An 18,368-nucleotide genomic window follows, 5' to 3' on the forward strand; every position below is an offset into this window, starting at 1 on the left:
TACTGCTCAACAGTTATATGATCATCAATAATCAATGACTACTATCAAATCTACATTAGTTACTGTCACACACAAATGGATGAAATATAGCAATGACAACATAATTCAATTATTACTTCAAGTCGGCCTCATTTAGCGTATTGGAAAGAAGATGATTTGCAAGTACAGCTCACAGATTTCTATTTCACTGTGCACATCATAGTCAATGTCACATTACAATGATTCACCCCAAGCTCTCTGCCTCGCTACATCGATAAGAGCGTGTAGAGAACACTATGGTCAACAGACAAGTGTAACTGTACTGATATTCACATGTGCTGTTACTGTGTGACAAGACATTCTGCTGCATACTGAAAGCACAATGAGTCTATTTATTTATATGTCAAGAGGAAGTGGAGTAATGAACAGGAAGAACAGAGAGGACGGTGTCACAGATAAGACTGGTAAGACCAGGCCGTCAGAGAGAGAGAGAGAGAAGGAGAGAGAGAGAGAGAGAGAGAGAGAGAGAGAGAGAGAGAGAGAGAGAGAGAGAGAGAGAGAGAGACAACTATCTCTCTCTGCCTGTGGTCTAGGATGAGATGAACAAGGAGCCAGACAGTGACTGTGTCGGGCTATGAAGAAAATAAAAACAGAACACACTCAAGAGGATGTATGGTTGTCATAATGTATCATTGTCCGATCATTCTTCATGTCATCCTGCTCTGTGGCAACTGGTCTTTCCCTGCTGTGTGTCTGACTCCAAGCAGATTTGACCCAAATCAACATCCCGTTTAGACCTTGTTTTTAGATGTGACCTAAGCAAAAGCTGACCCAGAAAACCGACATGACACAAGTCAACAGTGAGAGGCACTCTCTGAAATCTAATTGAGTGTAATCCATGGAACATATTCCCTGCTGGGTGATGCAAGTTTCAGTAGATTTGTGTTGATATAAATATACCACTTTGTCCATGTTAAGATTCAATTCAAAATGGCACCCTAGCATGTTATGTGCACGTGAATGAATATGACCATGTATCTGAAATGGTGCTCAGGCTGCTCACCATGGCCGCGGCGGCTGTGGCCTGGTTCACCTGGTGCTGGGCGGCCTTAATTTTGGCCTGCAGATGCGCTGGAGGGTGGAAGTACTTGCACTTTTCCCGGGAGCAGCGCCCCTTGATGTAGTCCATGCACACAGTCACTGTGTTGTCATTGGTGTCTATCATGGTGCTGTCTGCAGGATGGGCGAAGCGGCAGTCGTTCTCTCCCCGGGAGCAGTTGCCTCTCTGGTACTCCCGGCACACCTAAAGACAGATAAGAAGGATTATGAAAAGACATTGAGTGTCTACACATATGTAAACATTGCTGGGTGAGAGTAATCGTTTCCATTGTGTATCGTTTCCTTGTGGCTGTACATACAACACCAGAGGGCAGCACCTTCTTTCACATAAGAGGAAGCATGCATGCATGCTCATTATTTGTGCTTGCCACCTGCTGTGTTTATTTGTCAGAAGTGCAATGTATGCTTGAACGTATATTTCTGGTATATACAACAATATGACGAGTACATGAATACTTCATGCAATGTCCCACAGTACTCTCAGCACTGGCGGCGATGCAATGTGTGGAATGCATTTCCTGGAATGGTTTTAAAGGGAAATCGGCTATTGGTGATACACATTGCATTTCTGGGCCCATTTTGTTGTACAGTGGTATAATTTTCTTTTTCTTGGGTACAAAGATGACAGATGTCGCACTGAAATATTTATAGCACACTAACAATGAAGATGAAGACTGGTGTTAGTCCCTTACAGTCAAAAAGTCATGGACCTTTTTGCACTGACACTCAACAGTCATAGAGGGGGATATCCATAGTACAAGAGGAAGAGACACACATTTCTCCACTGTCAGTAGTTTCAGTATGGGGGTGCAACTCTCAGTATTTCTTGCTCGTGCTATCACTATCACTATCAGTATTACTCACTATTGCTATTACTCTCCACCAGCAGAAATACATAAAACCAAGGCCTGCGTGTAACATGTTCAGGCACATTCTCCAGGGGAGTTTTCTAAAGGCTTTCTGGGAAATGTAAGAAATCACAACTTGGAAGTAGATGTAGACAAGGCAGATTGATCACAAACTATAAGACTTCAACACAAAACAACCCCTAAAATGCACTAAGCATCACAGATTGATGATATAAAACTGTATATGAGTGTGTATATGAGTGGAATTTAATTAACTTATCTCCTATAGTGAAGTGCCACAGCTAATTAGATTTTGATTCAGTGCTCTCAGACACAATTTAGGAATGTCTCATAATTACGGGTGGTGTAGGGATAACATTATTGTTATGCTCGCTACACCACTTGTCAACAAAACTCTTGCCTTGTTTATAAGCTCATTATCATCCTGGAAGACACCACTCCCATCAAGAGAAAAAAAAAAAACACATACACACACATCATGGAATGAAGCTGATTGCATTTTCCATGGACCTCGATGAGATAATTGAATTCACTCCATGCCAGGTAATGCATTATTGTCCCAGTGTAAAGTGCTGAGAAAAGCTTGCTGCTGCTGATGCCACCAAGGGTATGAGCCTGTCTATCTGTCGGTCTGTTACCTCCAGTCTGTCTGTCCTCAGCAGTTTCTGGGCGGCGGCGGCAGCGTTGGGAACTTGGCTGACGGTGGGGCTGGAGGCCATGAGGACGGGGGTGCTGGGCAAGATCTCTGGGGGCATCAGGCCTGGTGACACGGGGCCCAGGTAGGGATTAAAGGCTGCGGCTGCTGCTGCTGCAGAGGCATTGGTGGCCAGGCCTTGGGTCACTGAGAACATGGGCTGAGGGGTCGGAGGGGAGCGTTAAATAAAAAAGGAGAAATGAAATGACAGTGAGTAAAAAAACAAGCTTTTTTTTCTGGGAGGTGAGGTACTGAATGACAGACAGTTTGAAAGACTGAGTATCTTTTGCTGTATTGTTTCACCCATGAATATGCACAGTGAGCTGTCAGCGAGAGAAATGTGTGAGCGATGTGTGTGTGTTTGTGCTTGTACATGGGTTTGGTCTCACCATGGGTAGTAGCTGTGGTGTGTTCATACATGTGTGTCCCCTCACCATAGGTGGTGGCTGTGTGCCAGGCATCATGGCATTGGCAAGCTGCATCTGCTGGGCCAACATGACCATGTTCTTCTGCTGGATCAGGTTATTCCTGCCATTGATCTCCAGCTGGGTCTTTAGATGGGGTGGAGGATGCAGGTACTTACAATTCTCCCTGGAACAACGGCCCTAAAGACGGTGCAGGAGGAAAGGTGGGAAGGTAAGAGTCCATTTAGGAAGAACAGAATTTTTGGGTGTCATCTACTTGTGCTCACATTTCACCATTTTTCATATACAATGTTATTGTGTCAAAGCTGCATAATGCTGGGATGGGTACATGTGCATATTAGAGAGGAGAGGACTAGTATATTTATTAATTTAATCATTATTAACAGGGGCAGATATATTAAGCATAGAAGATTTTCTGCAAAATAGTCTGATGCCACTAACATAACAATTACATACAGCAATAATTTGCACATGTGCCTTTGATAAAACAAGTATTTAAAAAACAATAGAAAGGAAAATTTAAAGTACAAAGACAGATATGTAAAATACATTACCAGAGGAAAAAAAAAAAAAAGAAACAGTATACAACATGGGCTGAATGCCCTTTAAAAACATGTTTAAACTATATTTGAAGATTATTAAATTCACAAATTGCGTTTATTTCAACAGGAAGTGAGTTCCAATCCATACTTTTATGCTTTGCACTGAAAGGGCTGTTAAACTGAATGATGTTTTGCAATAGCCGGGACCTTTTCGCCCAGTATACGCACCATGGACATGTGCTACCCTGTTTATGGTTAGCTCAGTGCCACAGACTCAAATTCATATTAGGTCTGGGTTAAGCCTTGCACTAATTATTAACAGCTGCTATTTCTGTCAGTTCAGGGATGTGTGTGTGTGCATGTGTGTGTGTGTGTGCATTAGCCCCAAGGAGGTTGTGACTCCAGACGTCCAGCTTGGCTACATGTCTGACAGTTGCTATAAATACCACCCAATCATATGATCCATAGATATTGTATCACCAGTCATCCGGAGGTCACACTTCAAAGCCCTCAAATAATTATCTAAGTCAGGGATCCCTTTTTGCTGCCTGCCGTGAGTATCCAGTTCACCCACCAGTCTGGGCAGCAGCAATCCAAGAGAGGACTCAAGTCAAGATAGTTCAGGACTGACACACGCATACTCGTGCAAGCAAGAATGCATACACACAAATGCATTCACGCCGGGGTCATGTTCAGATAACAGGTGGCAGACACACGTCTCTCTCTCTCTCACACACACACACACACACACATATGCACACACACAAACACGTCTGTACTTGAGGAAAGACATGTATTTACTTTCAGCCCTGTGGCACAGCTAAGCTGGCCATGGCTGCCTCTGCTCTCGTTCGCTGACAGAGTTGTCCCCACTGGGATTCATCTCAGCTCCCTATCATGACTTCATTCCCTTCTCCCATCTCCTTCACTTCCACTGACACTGAAGCACTAGACAGGTGCGAGGCAAGAGGGGGTATAGATAAGGAGGGACAGGACACTTAAATGACTGAGGGGCTCTCTATGAGATACAGATGCAGTGTCATCCAATAGTCTGAAGTGGCTGGCTCAGGCTCTCTCTGGACCTCCTTCATTTTAACTTAAGCTTACATTGTGTGGCACAAAGCAGGTGACAGTAATGTGCACCGCATGGCAGCATGGATATCACCCTGCCAGAACCTTCTCCCCTGTGTCTTTTCCACTCTGCCTCCCTGATATCTTTCTTACTGTCAAATTTGAAGAGGGGACTGTTTATTCTCCGTGGCCTGTTTGTGTTTCACGGGATAAGGAGCAGGGAAAAGGGGTGACATGGATTACTTGGGTGCACCCCACATGTCACTAATATGATGGGATATGTTTTGCATCAGGACTGTGTGTGTGTGTGTGTATTTGTGTGTGGGTGTGCATGACAGAGACATAGAAAGAGAAAGAGAAGAAAAGACGAGAGAAACAGAGGGACAGAGACTGAGAGATGTTGTCCTTATCATCACTGATTACTGCCAAAACTTTGGCAGCATACACTAAATTGTATGTCATTCCAATAAAGTTCACTGAAGTGAACTGAACTGTGCTGACAGACAGTTGCTTCAGGACCAGCTCGTCTAAGCTTGAGACAGACAGACAAGTGCTAACAACTCGGTTGACGCTCTGATCCCTGCTGTTACACTGTCTGTGCCACGCATTGCATTGTAAAACTGAGAAAAAAATGTCTTATAATGAAATCTCTAGCACAAGAATGACTAGCATATCATCTTATAGTATTTACAGATACATTTTTGTTGGAGTTTGTAAGGGGCAGAGAATTGTTTTTTTTTTTTTTTTTTCTAGTTGTAGCATGGACGTCGCAATCTAGGCTGTTGATTGTGGATGATGTTAAAAGAAGGTGGTGGTCCTCCTTGCTATTTAATGAGATGGGAAATGATGCTGTTGTTTTTGTTACAACTGGGCCTCATCAAAAATCAACCAGTCAATTCAGATCTCAAATTTGCATCACCCCACCCATGCTTTAGCAGCCGTCCCTGTTACCCTGTGGAGGTAACAGCCATTGCTGATGCTAGGGAGGAAGGCTGGGTCACAAATACCAATACCAGCCAGTCATCAACCAGTGGGTCATTAAAAATGAATGAATGTCTCTTACACTCTAGTTGCATGACAAGCCCTGGAACACATTTCCATTTTTCATTTAAAGGTGACACATAATAAAACAAAAGCCAAAGCTGATGAAAATGCCCGCCCCCCCCCAACATAAATACTAACCGTTTACCTTTAAAAAACATACCAAATACTTGTTCTTTGCCTTTGTAGGGCAGTGTGCTACGGTTTATGATCACAAGCAGATGACTGATAAAAGCCTTTGGTTTGGTTTGAGGAGACAGATTAATGACTTGCATTCAGTATGTGCACACAGAGGTTGATGGATTCCATCCCCAAGGCGATGTAATGGCTCACAGAGACTACAGCACAGCTACTGTGCGCTCGCCAGCCGCCACCATGACGAGAAGCAGCGGCGGTTTGTACTGTAAACTCATCTGACAGGTAGAGAGGAGAATGGACTACTTTAAGCCATCTGGCAGAAACACACAGAACAACACGTACTGTAAGAGTGAGCAGAAAAACAAGGGTATTCTGGCAAATATGTGTTCGGTGAAGAGATAAACTCTTCCCTGTGTCTGCCTGTGTGACAGAAACATTAACACGTTTTTTTTAAAAAGCAAAATTCATAAGAACGTCATTTTCCATACAGAGGTTTCCTGTTGACATGTAAGCCTGCCGAGGCTGCTTGCTAACCACATGTCCCTGAGCTGAGGTGGCATTCAGAAGCATTGTGACACTGACAATGCTGAGAGCTGTGTGTGTGTGTGTGTGTGTGTGTGTGTGTGTGTGTGGGCGAATGTGTAGGTGCTTGTGTATGAGATGAAGGCAGCTGAAAGCAGGTTCTGATAGCACTCATCCAGAGAGTGGCAATGGCATGCAGCGAGGGGAGGGTGAGAGGGAATGTTTGTGTGTGTGTGTGTGTGTGTGTGTGTGTGTGTGTGTGTGTGTGTGTGTGTGTGTGTGCATGTAGAGAGGGGGGTGGCTACGGAGGCATGAAGGATCACGTTGCGTTCACCCCACCTGACCCCGTCCGTTGACCGCTGGATTCACCACTGCAGTGGGAGGGGGGGCTGAGGAGGTGTTAGTTTATGAGGAAGAAGCATGTGGCTTTGACTCAAGCAAACTGCCACTGCCATTCTGCCGAATCATGCAAAGATAAATAAATAACTGAGGGGAAACAAACTGCAAAAAAAAAAAAAAAAAAAAACTCAACCACCATGGGCAGCCATTTTGAATAAAGAATCGGGTTCCAGAGGAAGAAGAGAGAGAGGGAGAGAGAGAGAGAGAAAGAGAGAGAGAGAGAGTGATGGTGGCTTCATATCAAGAGCCCGACTGCGTCAGGGAAATTTTAGAACTTGCAGGAGAAGTGATTAGTGTGGGTCACCCCATGCAGGGAGGAGAGAGCGAGAGAGAGAGAGAGAGAGAGAGAGAGAGAGAGAGAGAGAGAGAGATGGATATATAGACCAAGAGATGGCTGGGGAGGGAGACGTCCCCTCCCTCGCTCACATGATGTTTTCTAGCTGCTGTTGTGACATCAGGGGCCTTGAGGAGCAGTTAGCGACGGTGTCCACGGCAACAGAGCAGCCTGACACTCCCGCTCTAACAACAAACTGATTCCTGGAATCTGCCTGATGACGGCCAGATACAGCGACTCGGCAACAAAAATACTCACACAAATCAATAGCTACGCGATCGCTCCAGAGCCGCTGTGAAAGTGGAGAGGACCCGCTGTTCTTAACACCCACCCTCTCTCTCTCTGCCGTCCTGACACACAAGCCTTTCTTCTTTCTGGTGGGAGTATCATGCTAACATGCTACTGTTCTCATTACAACTATATCATGACAAAGCTGCTTGTCACTGCAGCTGAAGGATAAAGATACCATCTGCAACATTTCTTATCGCTCTTTGGTGAAATGCCTGCCTTGACTGAGGGATCCCACCACTGGAACAGAAAATTGCATTATCTTTTTACCCTGACACAGTTTAAACCTATTCTCTAATCATGCAAATAAAAAAAATTAGATGTGCTATGGAGGCTCCTCGAATGTTTCAAATTACATTTTCCATGGCACTGTGGGAAAATACCTGGTGAGAATCTGATTAGCGAATAGAGTCATCTGTCGCTGCTCTGTGCTTACGCCAGAAATTATAAATACTACAAGTAAACAGTCGCAGAATCATTTACTTGCACCAGCGCTTGACTCCATAATGTCAGGGTACAAGCACAGTAAGCATATGGTAGTTGACACTGTACAATTTTACAGTGAAATCATTTTTTACTATGCCGTATGATTTGTGATATGAGCGTGATTTGTGTTGTGCGGGACAGCTGCCTGCATCGCTAAACTTTAAATCAAACCCACTCATAGGCCACTGTTCGTTCTAGGGCTGGGACACAAAATGGAAACCAGTGGATGGATCAAATTAATTAGAGATGCAACAATCAGACGAATAATTGATTAGCTGCCAATTATTAAATTAATCACCAACTGTTTTGATAATCCATTAATCGTTTTGAGTCATTTTTAAAGAGAAAATTTCCAAATTCTTCTCAAACCAAATAACTTTGAGGTGTGGACTGCTGGTTGGGAAAAAAACACGACATTTGAGGATGTCACCTTGGACTGTGGGAAGCTGTGATCAACATTCTTCACCATTTTCTGACATTTTTTATAGACCAAACAACTAATTTATTTATTTATTTATTTATTTATTTATTCTTTATTTCATTCATTTATAAAAGAAAAGAACAATTTAATATAAATACAAACGTTCCCAGATCTTGAATGAAAGGGAGCAGAAAAAAGAATAATCTTATTTAATATGCCCCTTTATCCCAAGAAATCCAGTTACAAAGTAATTTAAAAAAAAAACAAAAAAAACAAAACAAAAAAAAAAAAACACAACAAAATAAACAAGAAATAAAATAAAAAAGCTGGTTTAATCAAGGAAATAACAGACAGATTAATAGATTTTTTTTTTCCTATTTCAATTTCAAGAATATCTGCGAACCTACACAAAATCACATTAAATTAAATAATCAATCACACTGATATTCATTGCACTGAAATGCATGCTGAGACAGTGCGATTAGCACTAACTTAAAAATAAAATTGCCTCATTTCACTTCTCACTTTATGACAGATTTTAATTAGCACTTGCTTATTAATGTACACAGCTGAGTATCTGGGTATCACAGGAACTTGAAACACTTGACGATAATAGTGAATTACTGCCCAACCCCAGTTTTGCCTTGTAATTACACAAACTATTTTTTATATTGCACTCTGCAATATTCATTAATAAGTAATGTATATATATACACACACATAACATTCACTAATCACATTGTTGACTCGTTTTTAAACAGCCAAGTGAGCGTTTTGCAAGCAAATTCACATTCCTCAACCAGTACCCGGGCTGCACCACCAAACTTGCTCTCTTTTCGTGAGGTTAGATTCAGGGTGTGTATTATATTAATAGCAGGAGCCGTGTTTCTCCTCGACAGATCTGACGCCCTCAGCTCCAGGCCACGGTATTTGGACAAACAGGGAACAATAATCCCACTGGCTACTGTGCAGCCTCATTGATGATAGGTTGTAACAACATGTCCCACCCTGATCTCTCACTCTCACTCTCTCTCTCTCGCGCTCTCTCTCTCGCTCTCTCTCTCTCTCTCAGATACAAACACACCCTGCTTTTGTTACTGTGCGGTATTAAAACAAACAATGAATCAATGTATAAAGAATGCTGGGTGGAGCTGCATCCCATCCTTTCGAGAAGAACATGGACCATGTGGCCAGATGTGTGTGTGTATGCGTGCATGTGTGTGTGTGTGTGTGTGTGTATGTGTGTGCTGCGGTCCAATATATCATAAACCATTCCCTATAGGTTTAAAACTGCGGAAACATAAAGGATAAATCCGCTCAAACACAACACAGGTCTCACTTTCCCGTATTTCAACCCGCTGTTTCGTTGTCAGTGCTACAGATTTTAAGGTCAGATGTGATATATAACACTCTAGTGATCATTTTAGCACTTTAGCATTTGAGTGGAATTGTCCTTTAAGAGCTGAGGAAAGCACTAATGATTACAAAACATGGGAAAAAAAAAAAAAAAAACACAGAACAAAATTAATTTCTGCTGCATCTCTGATGACCCTCTGCCATGCACTCATGACTGTTTATCGAAGCATTTCTCCTATCACCCTGTGTATATTTATCACATCCCAATCAAAATGCACCAAAAGCACAGGTAAGGTCTACCCGCGTTTGCTTCCCTTCCCCATCTTTGAAGCTGCAGTGTGTTGTCAGTTGTGCTCGGCTGTGGTGTGAAGCTACTCTGTTCTGTGCCCTGCGTTCCAGTGACTTCTGTCTAAACATACACAGAGATGAAAGCCCTTTCTACTCACACACACTGTGAATGAAGCTTTGTTCTGCTGCAGACAAGCAGATATTCAAAGGACCAGGCCCGGTGGTTGGTCTCTTTTGTCTACTGTGCACTCAAATATAGCATGAAATGTAAAATATAAGCAGCCTATGTACGGACTATGCACTGCTCAAGGTGCATGATTTGTATACTGCTGAATTATCCTCATATTGAGAGAAGCTATAAAATTAATAGGACTGAAAAATATTGTAACAAAAATTATACTGCCATTATTTTGACAGATATTCCGATATGATGCTTAGCGGGAATTTTCGCATCATAATTTTCATTCCCACTGAAAGAAAATAATGATGATATGATTTTGGCTGAGCTCTGTACCGACCAAACAAATTTTATTACATCTGGAGAGCCAGGGCATCTAAACACCACGTTTACTTCACTCATCATGTCATTTGGTCACACATTTTACCTCTATCAAATGCAACATCCAAACTACAGGAGCAATTTGGATATCGCATTTAGCCACATTGTGATTTCGATAATATTCCAGTTACTTGTGCAGCCCTAATTATTGCATACAGCAATTTATCGGCAACAAAAAAGCATGATATACAACTGTTTGGTGCAGTCTTATCTTATAGATTTACAAGCAAGTAAGCTGCCAAAAAGGTAGACAGCAATGTGCGATCAATAATCAGCCTATACAGTGAGGCACTATAGATTTCCATTATGTTGTTAGCCTCTTAATTGGCAGTAATTCTACATTAAACTGGCAGTAAAGTTTGTTCAGTGTATATCGTGAGTGACGAGGAAATCAAGCATTTAGGCAGTTTTGTTTCATTGATACAGGGTTGCTTCTGGACTGTGGCCTGAATTTGTGTATCGAAAAATCTGCAGAGCACACACACACACACACACACACACACACACACACACACACACACTGATGCACATGGACAAACATAGAGACATGAACACATGGCACAATGCACTCTTTCTTACTCACTTGCTCTCTCTCTCTCTCTCTCTCCCTCCTTCACACACACACACACACACACACACACACACACACATACACCCTTGTGATTATGACTGTATCTCTCTGGTGGGTTTCAATGTACACATTGATCCACACAGTGGAGCTTAGTGGTCAGGGAGTTGCTGTGGCCAGGGGGGCTTATGGAGATATGGAGGAGGGAGTGTTAATCTATGATAATAGTTACGATATGCCCCCTGTGACGCATTACCACCCTCTCCAAACAATGTGGGCGAGAGACAGATTAAGGGCTGGAGCAAAGCTACGCCACAGACCACACACAGAGAGGTAAGGCTGGTCAGACAACTTTATGAAAGTTTATGAGAAAAAAAATCTGAAGGGGAAAATGTCAGCTGGAAATGCCAGTTTCGCCGATTTCTTTAATAACTCCAACCTCACACTCGCATTTAAAATATCTCCAATTCTTCCATCCACGTTCAGCGCTTTGATAACTAGACTTCACCACCATCTGAAGGAAACTGTAGAATTTGACACTGTAAAACTTCCATTGCACAAACTGAATTTTCCATTAAGAGGCACAACCATCTGGAATTCCCTACCTGCCAGTTTAAAGCAGATTCATGACCTTAAATCAATTTCCCCAACAGTCAAAGTCTGCTTAAACCCGAGCCAAGAACTGTGATCATGACACTAACTAGTCATTATTTGTGTAGGCTACTTGAGCTCATGATAGAAATGTACTGCATTTTGTTATGTTTTTTTTTTATTTGACTGTTCTATGTTTTGGAAACTGGCAATGCTCCCTGTATGTGTCCCTTACAAATAAACTAATAAAATAAATAAAGAAAACTAAAAGGGTAGTTTTTAGGACGTAAAGTCAGAATGAAACAGCATTTTCCGAGTCTCTTGCTTCCTTAATTTGTGTTTTTTTTTTTTTGTTTTTTTTCTTGTTGGGGCAGTGCTTAACACAGAGAAGTGTCTTTGAAAAGTATAAGCCAATCAGTTAGGAAGAGAAAGGCAGCTTGATGTGATGGGAGGAGTGTGACTGCTGGAAATTTTTGTTCACGCCTACTGGTGCACTGGCTCATGGGGCGGTGTGGCTGAAGAGGCAGAGCGAGTGTTGAAGTATCCTTGAGCAAGAAACTGAACCCCGAACTTCTCCTGATGGGCAGCTTGGCACCTTGCATGGTAGCCTCTGCCATCTGTGTGTGTGTGTGTGTGTGTGTGTGTGAGTGTGTGTGTGTGTGTGCGAGGCAAACATTGTTAAGCGCTTTGAGTGGTCGATAGACAAGAAAAGTGCTATAGAAATGCATTCCATTTACCATTTAACTGGTTCACCATCAAAGATACACTTAAAGGATGTAGATGTAATGGGGTTTTGATATATGAATAAATATGTAAACATATAAATAAATATAATTGGTTCTTTTTTGGCATTGTTGGTTAAACAGGGGGACATTCTGGCATGGAATATTAGCATGGAAAAATAGTCGCTTTTCATTTCATTGTGCTTTTAATGATGAAACACTATAGAGAAAAAGAGAGCAGCGCGCGCACACACACACACACACACACACACACACACACACACACACACACACACACTCACAGTTATTCACACTTGACAGGGTGTTGGTTTTCAGAAATGCCTAAGGTCAGATGTCACGTACACAGGAGTCCTGGATCCAAACTTAGACCTCTCTGTCTTTTTCTGACATGCACTCCCTCCTTGCTCCCTTTCTCTCTCTCTCACACACACACACACACACACACACACACACACACACACACACACACACACAAACACTCTTTCTTGCCATTTTATTTGCACTAGTATTTCCCTACTGTCTGCGTTCAATAGGCCGCCTCGTCTTGTCCTGCCAGGGGTAACGAGGTTAGTTCCGTGCTGTTCATTATCTGTAATAACAGAGCAATCACACAGCTATCGATCTGAGCTGCAGTGCTTTATGAAAGCCATCCAGCGCTCACAGCGTGAGTACACGGCGTGGCCTGCGAATGCTCATTTAATCATCACCGGGCTCCACCTCCCAGTGTGGGAGGTAGAGAGGAGTCACTGCGCAGGAATCACAAGATCCGAGGTGTCAATGCTGCCGCTGTTGTTTCAGAAACGACTGAGGTGTGTTTTCTGTTTCGAAGGTAACCGATACAGTGTCATTCTGCACGGTTTTCCCCATAAAAGTCTATAGATAAATGGATGCCAAGTTTCAATACTGATAGCGGATAATGCCGGTCAAAGATAAAAAATCACTGGTGTGAAAATTAGACAAAAATGACCCATGAAAGATCCAGAACATATTATCCTGTGCTAGTGACTGATTCATGGATTTTGGCTCACACTGCAAAAACACATCTCAACACGTCGTTTAACTAGTAAGCCGGTATTTTTCTTCAATGAGAAAATCTACCAGTGGGATGAGATAATCACGCTTATTTCTAAAGCTCATAAACTTGCCGCAAGGATTTCTTGAATCAAGATGACACTATGAAGCTCGACTCGCCTTATGCTTCCTTGTTTCAACATATAGCTTATATTCTTCTTCTTGTTGTTTCATGAACAGCAAGACTTTAACACTGAATATAAGACTTGTGAAAATGGGTTGTTGCAGTTAAATGAAAAAGGGGAAAAAAACAAAAACATAATAGTAACACAATACCATCTAAATGCAATATTTACTGTTTTGCCGTACGTTTAGAACTGCTTCTGTTGGACGGTGGGTAGTTGCAGGCAGCGGTCCAATCTCACTGATTAAAGGCAAACATGCCGGTACAGTAATTTCTGTGGAGCATAGCTAGTCAGAGCATGCCGAAGCTTGCAGTCACCAGTAAGGTAGCCATAACTCTTGACTGTGATTATGGGTACTTTCATGCTGCTGCCGGCACTCACCCACAATGACAGTAACTTCTCTTTTAACACCTTCAAGTCAATTTATTTGGGTACGTCAAGTTATTTGGTTATGTCAATTTATTTATTTTTCAAATGCCTGGATGATTCATTGGCCAAGCTAGCTGAAGTACTACAAAGAAGTATATCAACAGAGAGATATGACTGCTTGTCTTTCCAAGATAAACAGTACACCAACAACCTCAACAACCGTGCTCAATAATAACAAAAGAAAAGTGAACTTTGTAACTATCACTGACACTGACAGATAAGGCAGAGAAAGAGAAACTCATATATAGACCTGGGAACTGTCATCAGTCAATGGACAGTCAATGATTACAGCCACAAAGGGCAGGGGAAAAAAAAAAAATTCTTGCAGCTCAGATAAGAAGAAGATTTACAATATGCCTGCCCTGTCTTTCCCTCTCTCTCATCTCTTTTATGCAGACTACAGCCTCGCTTCTTTACTTAGGAGTGGATGCAGCGGCTCAGAAATGCATCTGCAAACTTCAAAAGCCGAAAAAAAAAAAAAAAAAGTTTAGAGGGATGTCTCCATTCCTTTTCTCTTTTATATACCTTCCTTTGATCCAGGCTTTCTATTCTCCCTTTCCAGCCCCCGCCACTAACACCACCAGCATCCCTACAGTATTCAGCTCCTTCACCATTCTGCGACAACTGAATAATAGAAAGCCAAGCAGAAAACTCTATTCCATCTGTAGACAGATATTAACTACAAGGCTGATGATTAATTTGGTGTGCCGTCGCTAACCGATTTAATATGGCATATAACTATGGTATCTTGATCTCGCAGATTCTGTCCAAGGGTCTAATCCCACTATCAGATGGCCTAATCCTGTTTCTGTCACTTGTCTCATTCCAACTTGGCACTGAAAAAAAAAAAAAAATCCATTGTACACCTTAAGAAGGGATCAATTCTCATATTTAGTCTTTTTTTTTTAATTTTATTTAAAAGTAAGACAGTTACGTCTATGCAGGGGGGATCAATTCAACTTGTTTCAAAAGTAATTTTACTTGTTCCTGATTTTTTTCTAGAGGTTTTAAAGTCCTGAAACAAGGCGATGAATGGCAGATCACCCCAACTAGCATCAAGAAAAATATGATGATTCTTGATCTAAGAAACAATTTGATTTGAGGTGAAATGATCACATTGCACTGGTAGATTTTTGTGTCACTTATTTCCAGAAAAATAAGACATTATAAATAGATTAAATTACTTGTTACAGTGATTCTTATCAATTCTTATCAGTCCCATATTCAACCTACAAAGTGAAGAAAGTAGTCCTGCCATTTTGGAATAGGGCTGGAAATATGTGGTGCTGTATATCCTTCAAAAAAAAAAAAAAAAAAAAAAACCTTTGGGTTGCCGCTCAAAATCATGTTATATCCACTTCATTCATTTCTGGAGAACAGCACTCTCGTTCTTGCAACAGGGAAGGGAGTTACCGGAGCAAACTTGGGTATTTATTATGGGTAAGAAGACAAACTATCATTTTGAGGTGAAACATTTCTTCGGTGCTCTCCTCTGCAGAGTTACAGCAACCAGCTCTTCCCTGACCTACAAAAAGCAGAAGAGAAACTGGTGGTGGTGCTTTGGAGACAGGGAAGGAGAATGCAATGCCACGAGAGAGAGAGAGAGAGAGAGAGAGAGAGAGAGAGGAGGAGGAGGAGAGACGGACAGCCATTTGGTTCCTTCATAATTTCCCCCTCACATCTTTGTGCCATTCACCCACCCCTCTGAACCCTGCCACACACACACACACACACACACACACATACACACAGCAGCAGCACAACTAAACACCCCACCCTGTAGCTTCTGGCATCAGCTCTCTCACGTTAGGCAGCAGCAGAAGGGATGAGGGCAGGGAAAAACCTGAGTGATTGACTAAATAACAGACGAGAGGGAGGGCCAGTTTGAATAGGTGTTGAGAGAACTGAGCTAAGTGAATGGCTGTGCCCTCAAGCTCCTCTCTCACCTGCCTAATGGGAGGATAATGGCTCTGCTGACTGACTGAGTAGTGACTCTTATGTGAGGGAGAAGGAATAGGCACACAAAAGCGATGGAGAGGAAGAGAGTGGAAGAAGACAGAGAGAGAGAGAGAAAGTAAAATGGAGAAGAGAGGCTGGATCAGGTATAAGGCTTGTGGTGAAATGTAGCCAGTGGATGAGTATGACATGTGCCCTGTTGGTTTCTGACTTGGTTACAGGTGTGAACAGGACATACTGTAACTTCTGGCTCTAAATTCCCCTGTGACAAGGCCAAATAAAGTTGATAGCTGATTGATTTGCCTGGGGACATAAAAAGAGATGAGGGCTGAACTGTTTGCTTGCATCATGTGTGGAGGAAAAAAAAAAAAAAAAGCACTCCTATAAAACCTCTCCAAAAGGCCAGCTCTGATACAACAACCTGTGTCTGATATCAACATATTTCAGTGAATACACATCTGCATCCAATAAATTCCTGGAGATAGCATCACTTCTGTAAAAGACTGATGCTCAACCAAGTGATATCACTCACACATGTTGGGCAATTTGTGACTGCATGCAGATGCAAGTTGTATTTTACTGTGCTTTTGCTTTATAGGGTTGGATAGATACACCTACAAGCTATCTGTATCTGCTCATATCAGCTTTAAAAAGACATATTGTTCTAAAACTATTTTTACTGCCGATATTTGGTTGATTGTGATATTTAGCAGTTCTGGGACCTTTTTAAGCCTAACCCCACTTACAACGTAAAAATGTAAAAATATAACATAAAAGGGTGTATTTATATTCACAAATTTGGTTTTCCTTGTAAAGCAGGGCTCTGGTCAGGTTCAGGTCACAGCTTTTATTAATCTACAACTGGCTGGTTTGAATTTGGGGGGCGCGACTAAGAATCGGTCAGTTCTTAAAAAATTCATACTGGCACCAATATTAGCTATTATGTGTGGGAAGATATCAGATATTGTTATCAGCTTGAAACTAACTATCCCTATTGCTTTACATTACTTAGTGGTAGAATCTCCTTAATGTGCAACTTAAACAAAAAACTTTGACATTTTTGCTGATACAACAACCCCACTCCCACTAGCCTATTATTGTTTTGTTTTTTTTTTCCTCATATGCGTATGTGTGTGTACGTTATCTCTGAGAGAGAGGCTAGAGAACTAATCATTGTATCCGTGATGCTATAAAGGGGCCCAGTGTGATGGAGGGACAGGGACGGCTGACACTGAGAAGAAAGACAAGCTGTTGTCGTTGATGTTCTGTCACACAACCTCACACACTAACGCACAGCCACACTGATCTGAGCAGCACCCTGCACCGGCACCACACACAAGGATGCACACATCATGGAGCGAGCACACTAATGAATGTCTCTGTGTATGTGAGCATGTGTGTGTGTGTGTGTGTGTGTGTGTGTATGTGTGTATGCAGACCAGGGTTAGATTGTACCAGATACAAATCACTGTAGCATCAAAGCAGCGGAGCCAGATAAGCACCAGCAGCCGGATTTATAACAACGTAAAATAAATAAATCAAAAATGACCACCGTTTAAAAAAAAAAAAAATGGCATTCTTAAGATGTTTTCATGCATTCTTGATTTTATGATTCTTAACTTCCACATAAACTTTCAACCTTTGTCTTACAATTTCTACAGTGAAAAGCTAAGCCTCTAATTTCAGACAGTTCAACAAATTTTAAACCATTAGGTTATAGTTTCAAAACTTCATAGGTTTCTCTCCACTTAACAATAACATTTATTGTAAAACTTTATTTGGAATCAGCCTACATATGCTAATCAGCACATTGTCCAGCAAATTTACAATTATAGGCTTTAGCAAAAATATTTTCATGTACTGACAAACATGCTTATTTTAATGAATGAACATAAATTCAGTCTCCAAGCCCCAACAGTAGTAAACCTGAACTTTAAGAACACACGCCCTATTTTGAGCAGTTTCTAAGAACATTAAAGAAATTCATGAGAAATGACACTGTTGCTGAGAAAACACTGACAAATTGCACTTAAGAGCCTTCTAAGGAATTTCCTAAGATTTTATCTTCAAGTTATTTCTTACGATCAATCTTAAGAAAACATTTGTGAATCCGGCCCCAGGAGACGGAGCCAGGACAGATCCTACTCACTGACATAAAAGCCCCTCTAATACGATTTAGTTCTTGCTCAGTGAAACAACTACCTGTATCAACCGTATCAACTAAGCAGTGATATTAATAGTTCTGTGCTTGAAAAAGCCGCTTATTGTGGATGGATGAATCCATGCCTTGCTAACTTAAAGGCGTGAAATATTCATTGTGTTCTGTGAGTGTTAGGTTTCCACCGGTGGGTGCG

At 41.8% G+C, this 18,368-nt stretch overlaps 1 protein-coding gene across 22 annotated transcripts in view; it reads right to left on the minus strand.

The window, feature by feature from the left end:
• The window catches only part of mbnl1 (muscleblind-like splicing regulator 1), a 52,864-nt gene that overhangs the window by 8,352 nt on the left and 26,144 nt on the right, over window positions 1-18,368 (minus strand). For 14 of the 22 annotated variants that reach the window (XM_030075207.1, XM_030075205.1, XM_030075203.1 and 11 more), the window contains exons 3-5: window positions 3,051-3,266; window positions 2,606-2,821; window positions 1,043-1,282 (exon numbers count right to left, since the gene is read on the minus strand). In XM_030075207.1, the coding sequence (XP_029931067.1) occupies window positions 1,043-1,282; window positions 2,606-2,821; window positions 3,051-3,266 (672 nt within the window). The remainder of the gene's footprint in view (window positions 1-1,042; window positions 1,283-2,605; window positions 2,822-3,050; window positions 3,267-18,368) is intronic. The other 8 variants (XM_030075210.1, XM_030075214.1, XM_030075216.1 and 5 more) reach the window with 1 other exon arrangement.

Source organism: Myripristis murdjan, chromosome 17 (assembly GCF_902150065.1).
Source record: "Myripristis murdjan chromosome 17, fMyrMur1.1, whole genome shotgun sequence".
Lineage (NCBI taxonomy): Eukaryota > Metazoa > Chordata > Actinopteri > Holocentriformes > Holocentridae > Myripristis > Myripristis murdjan.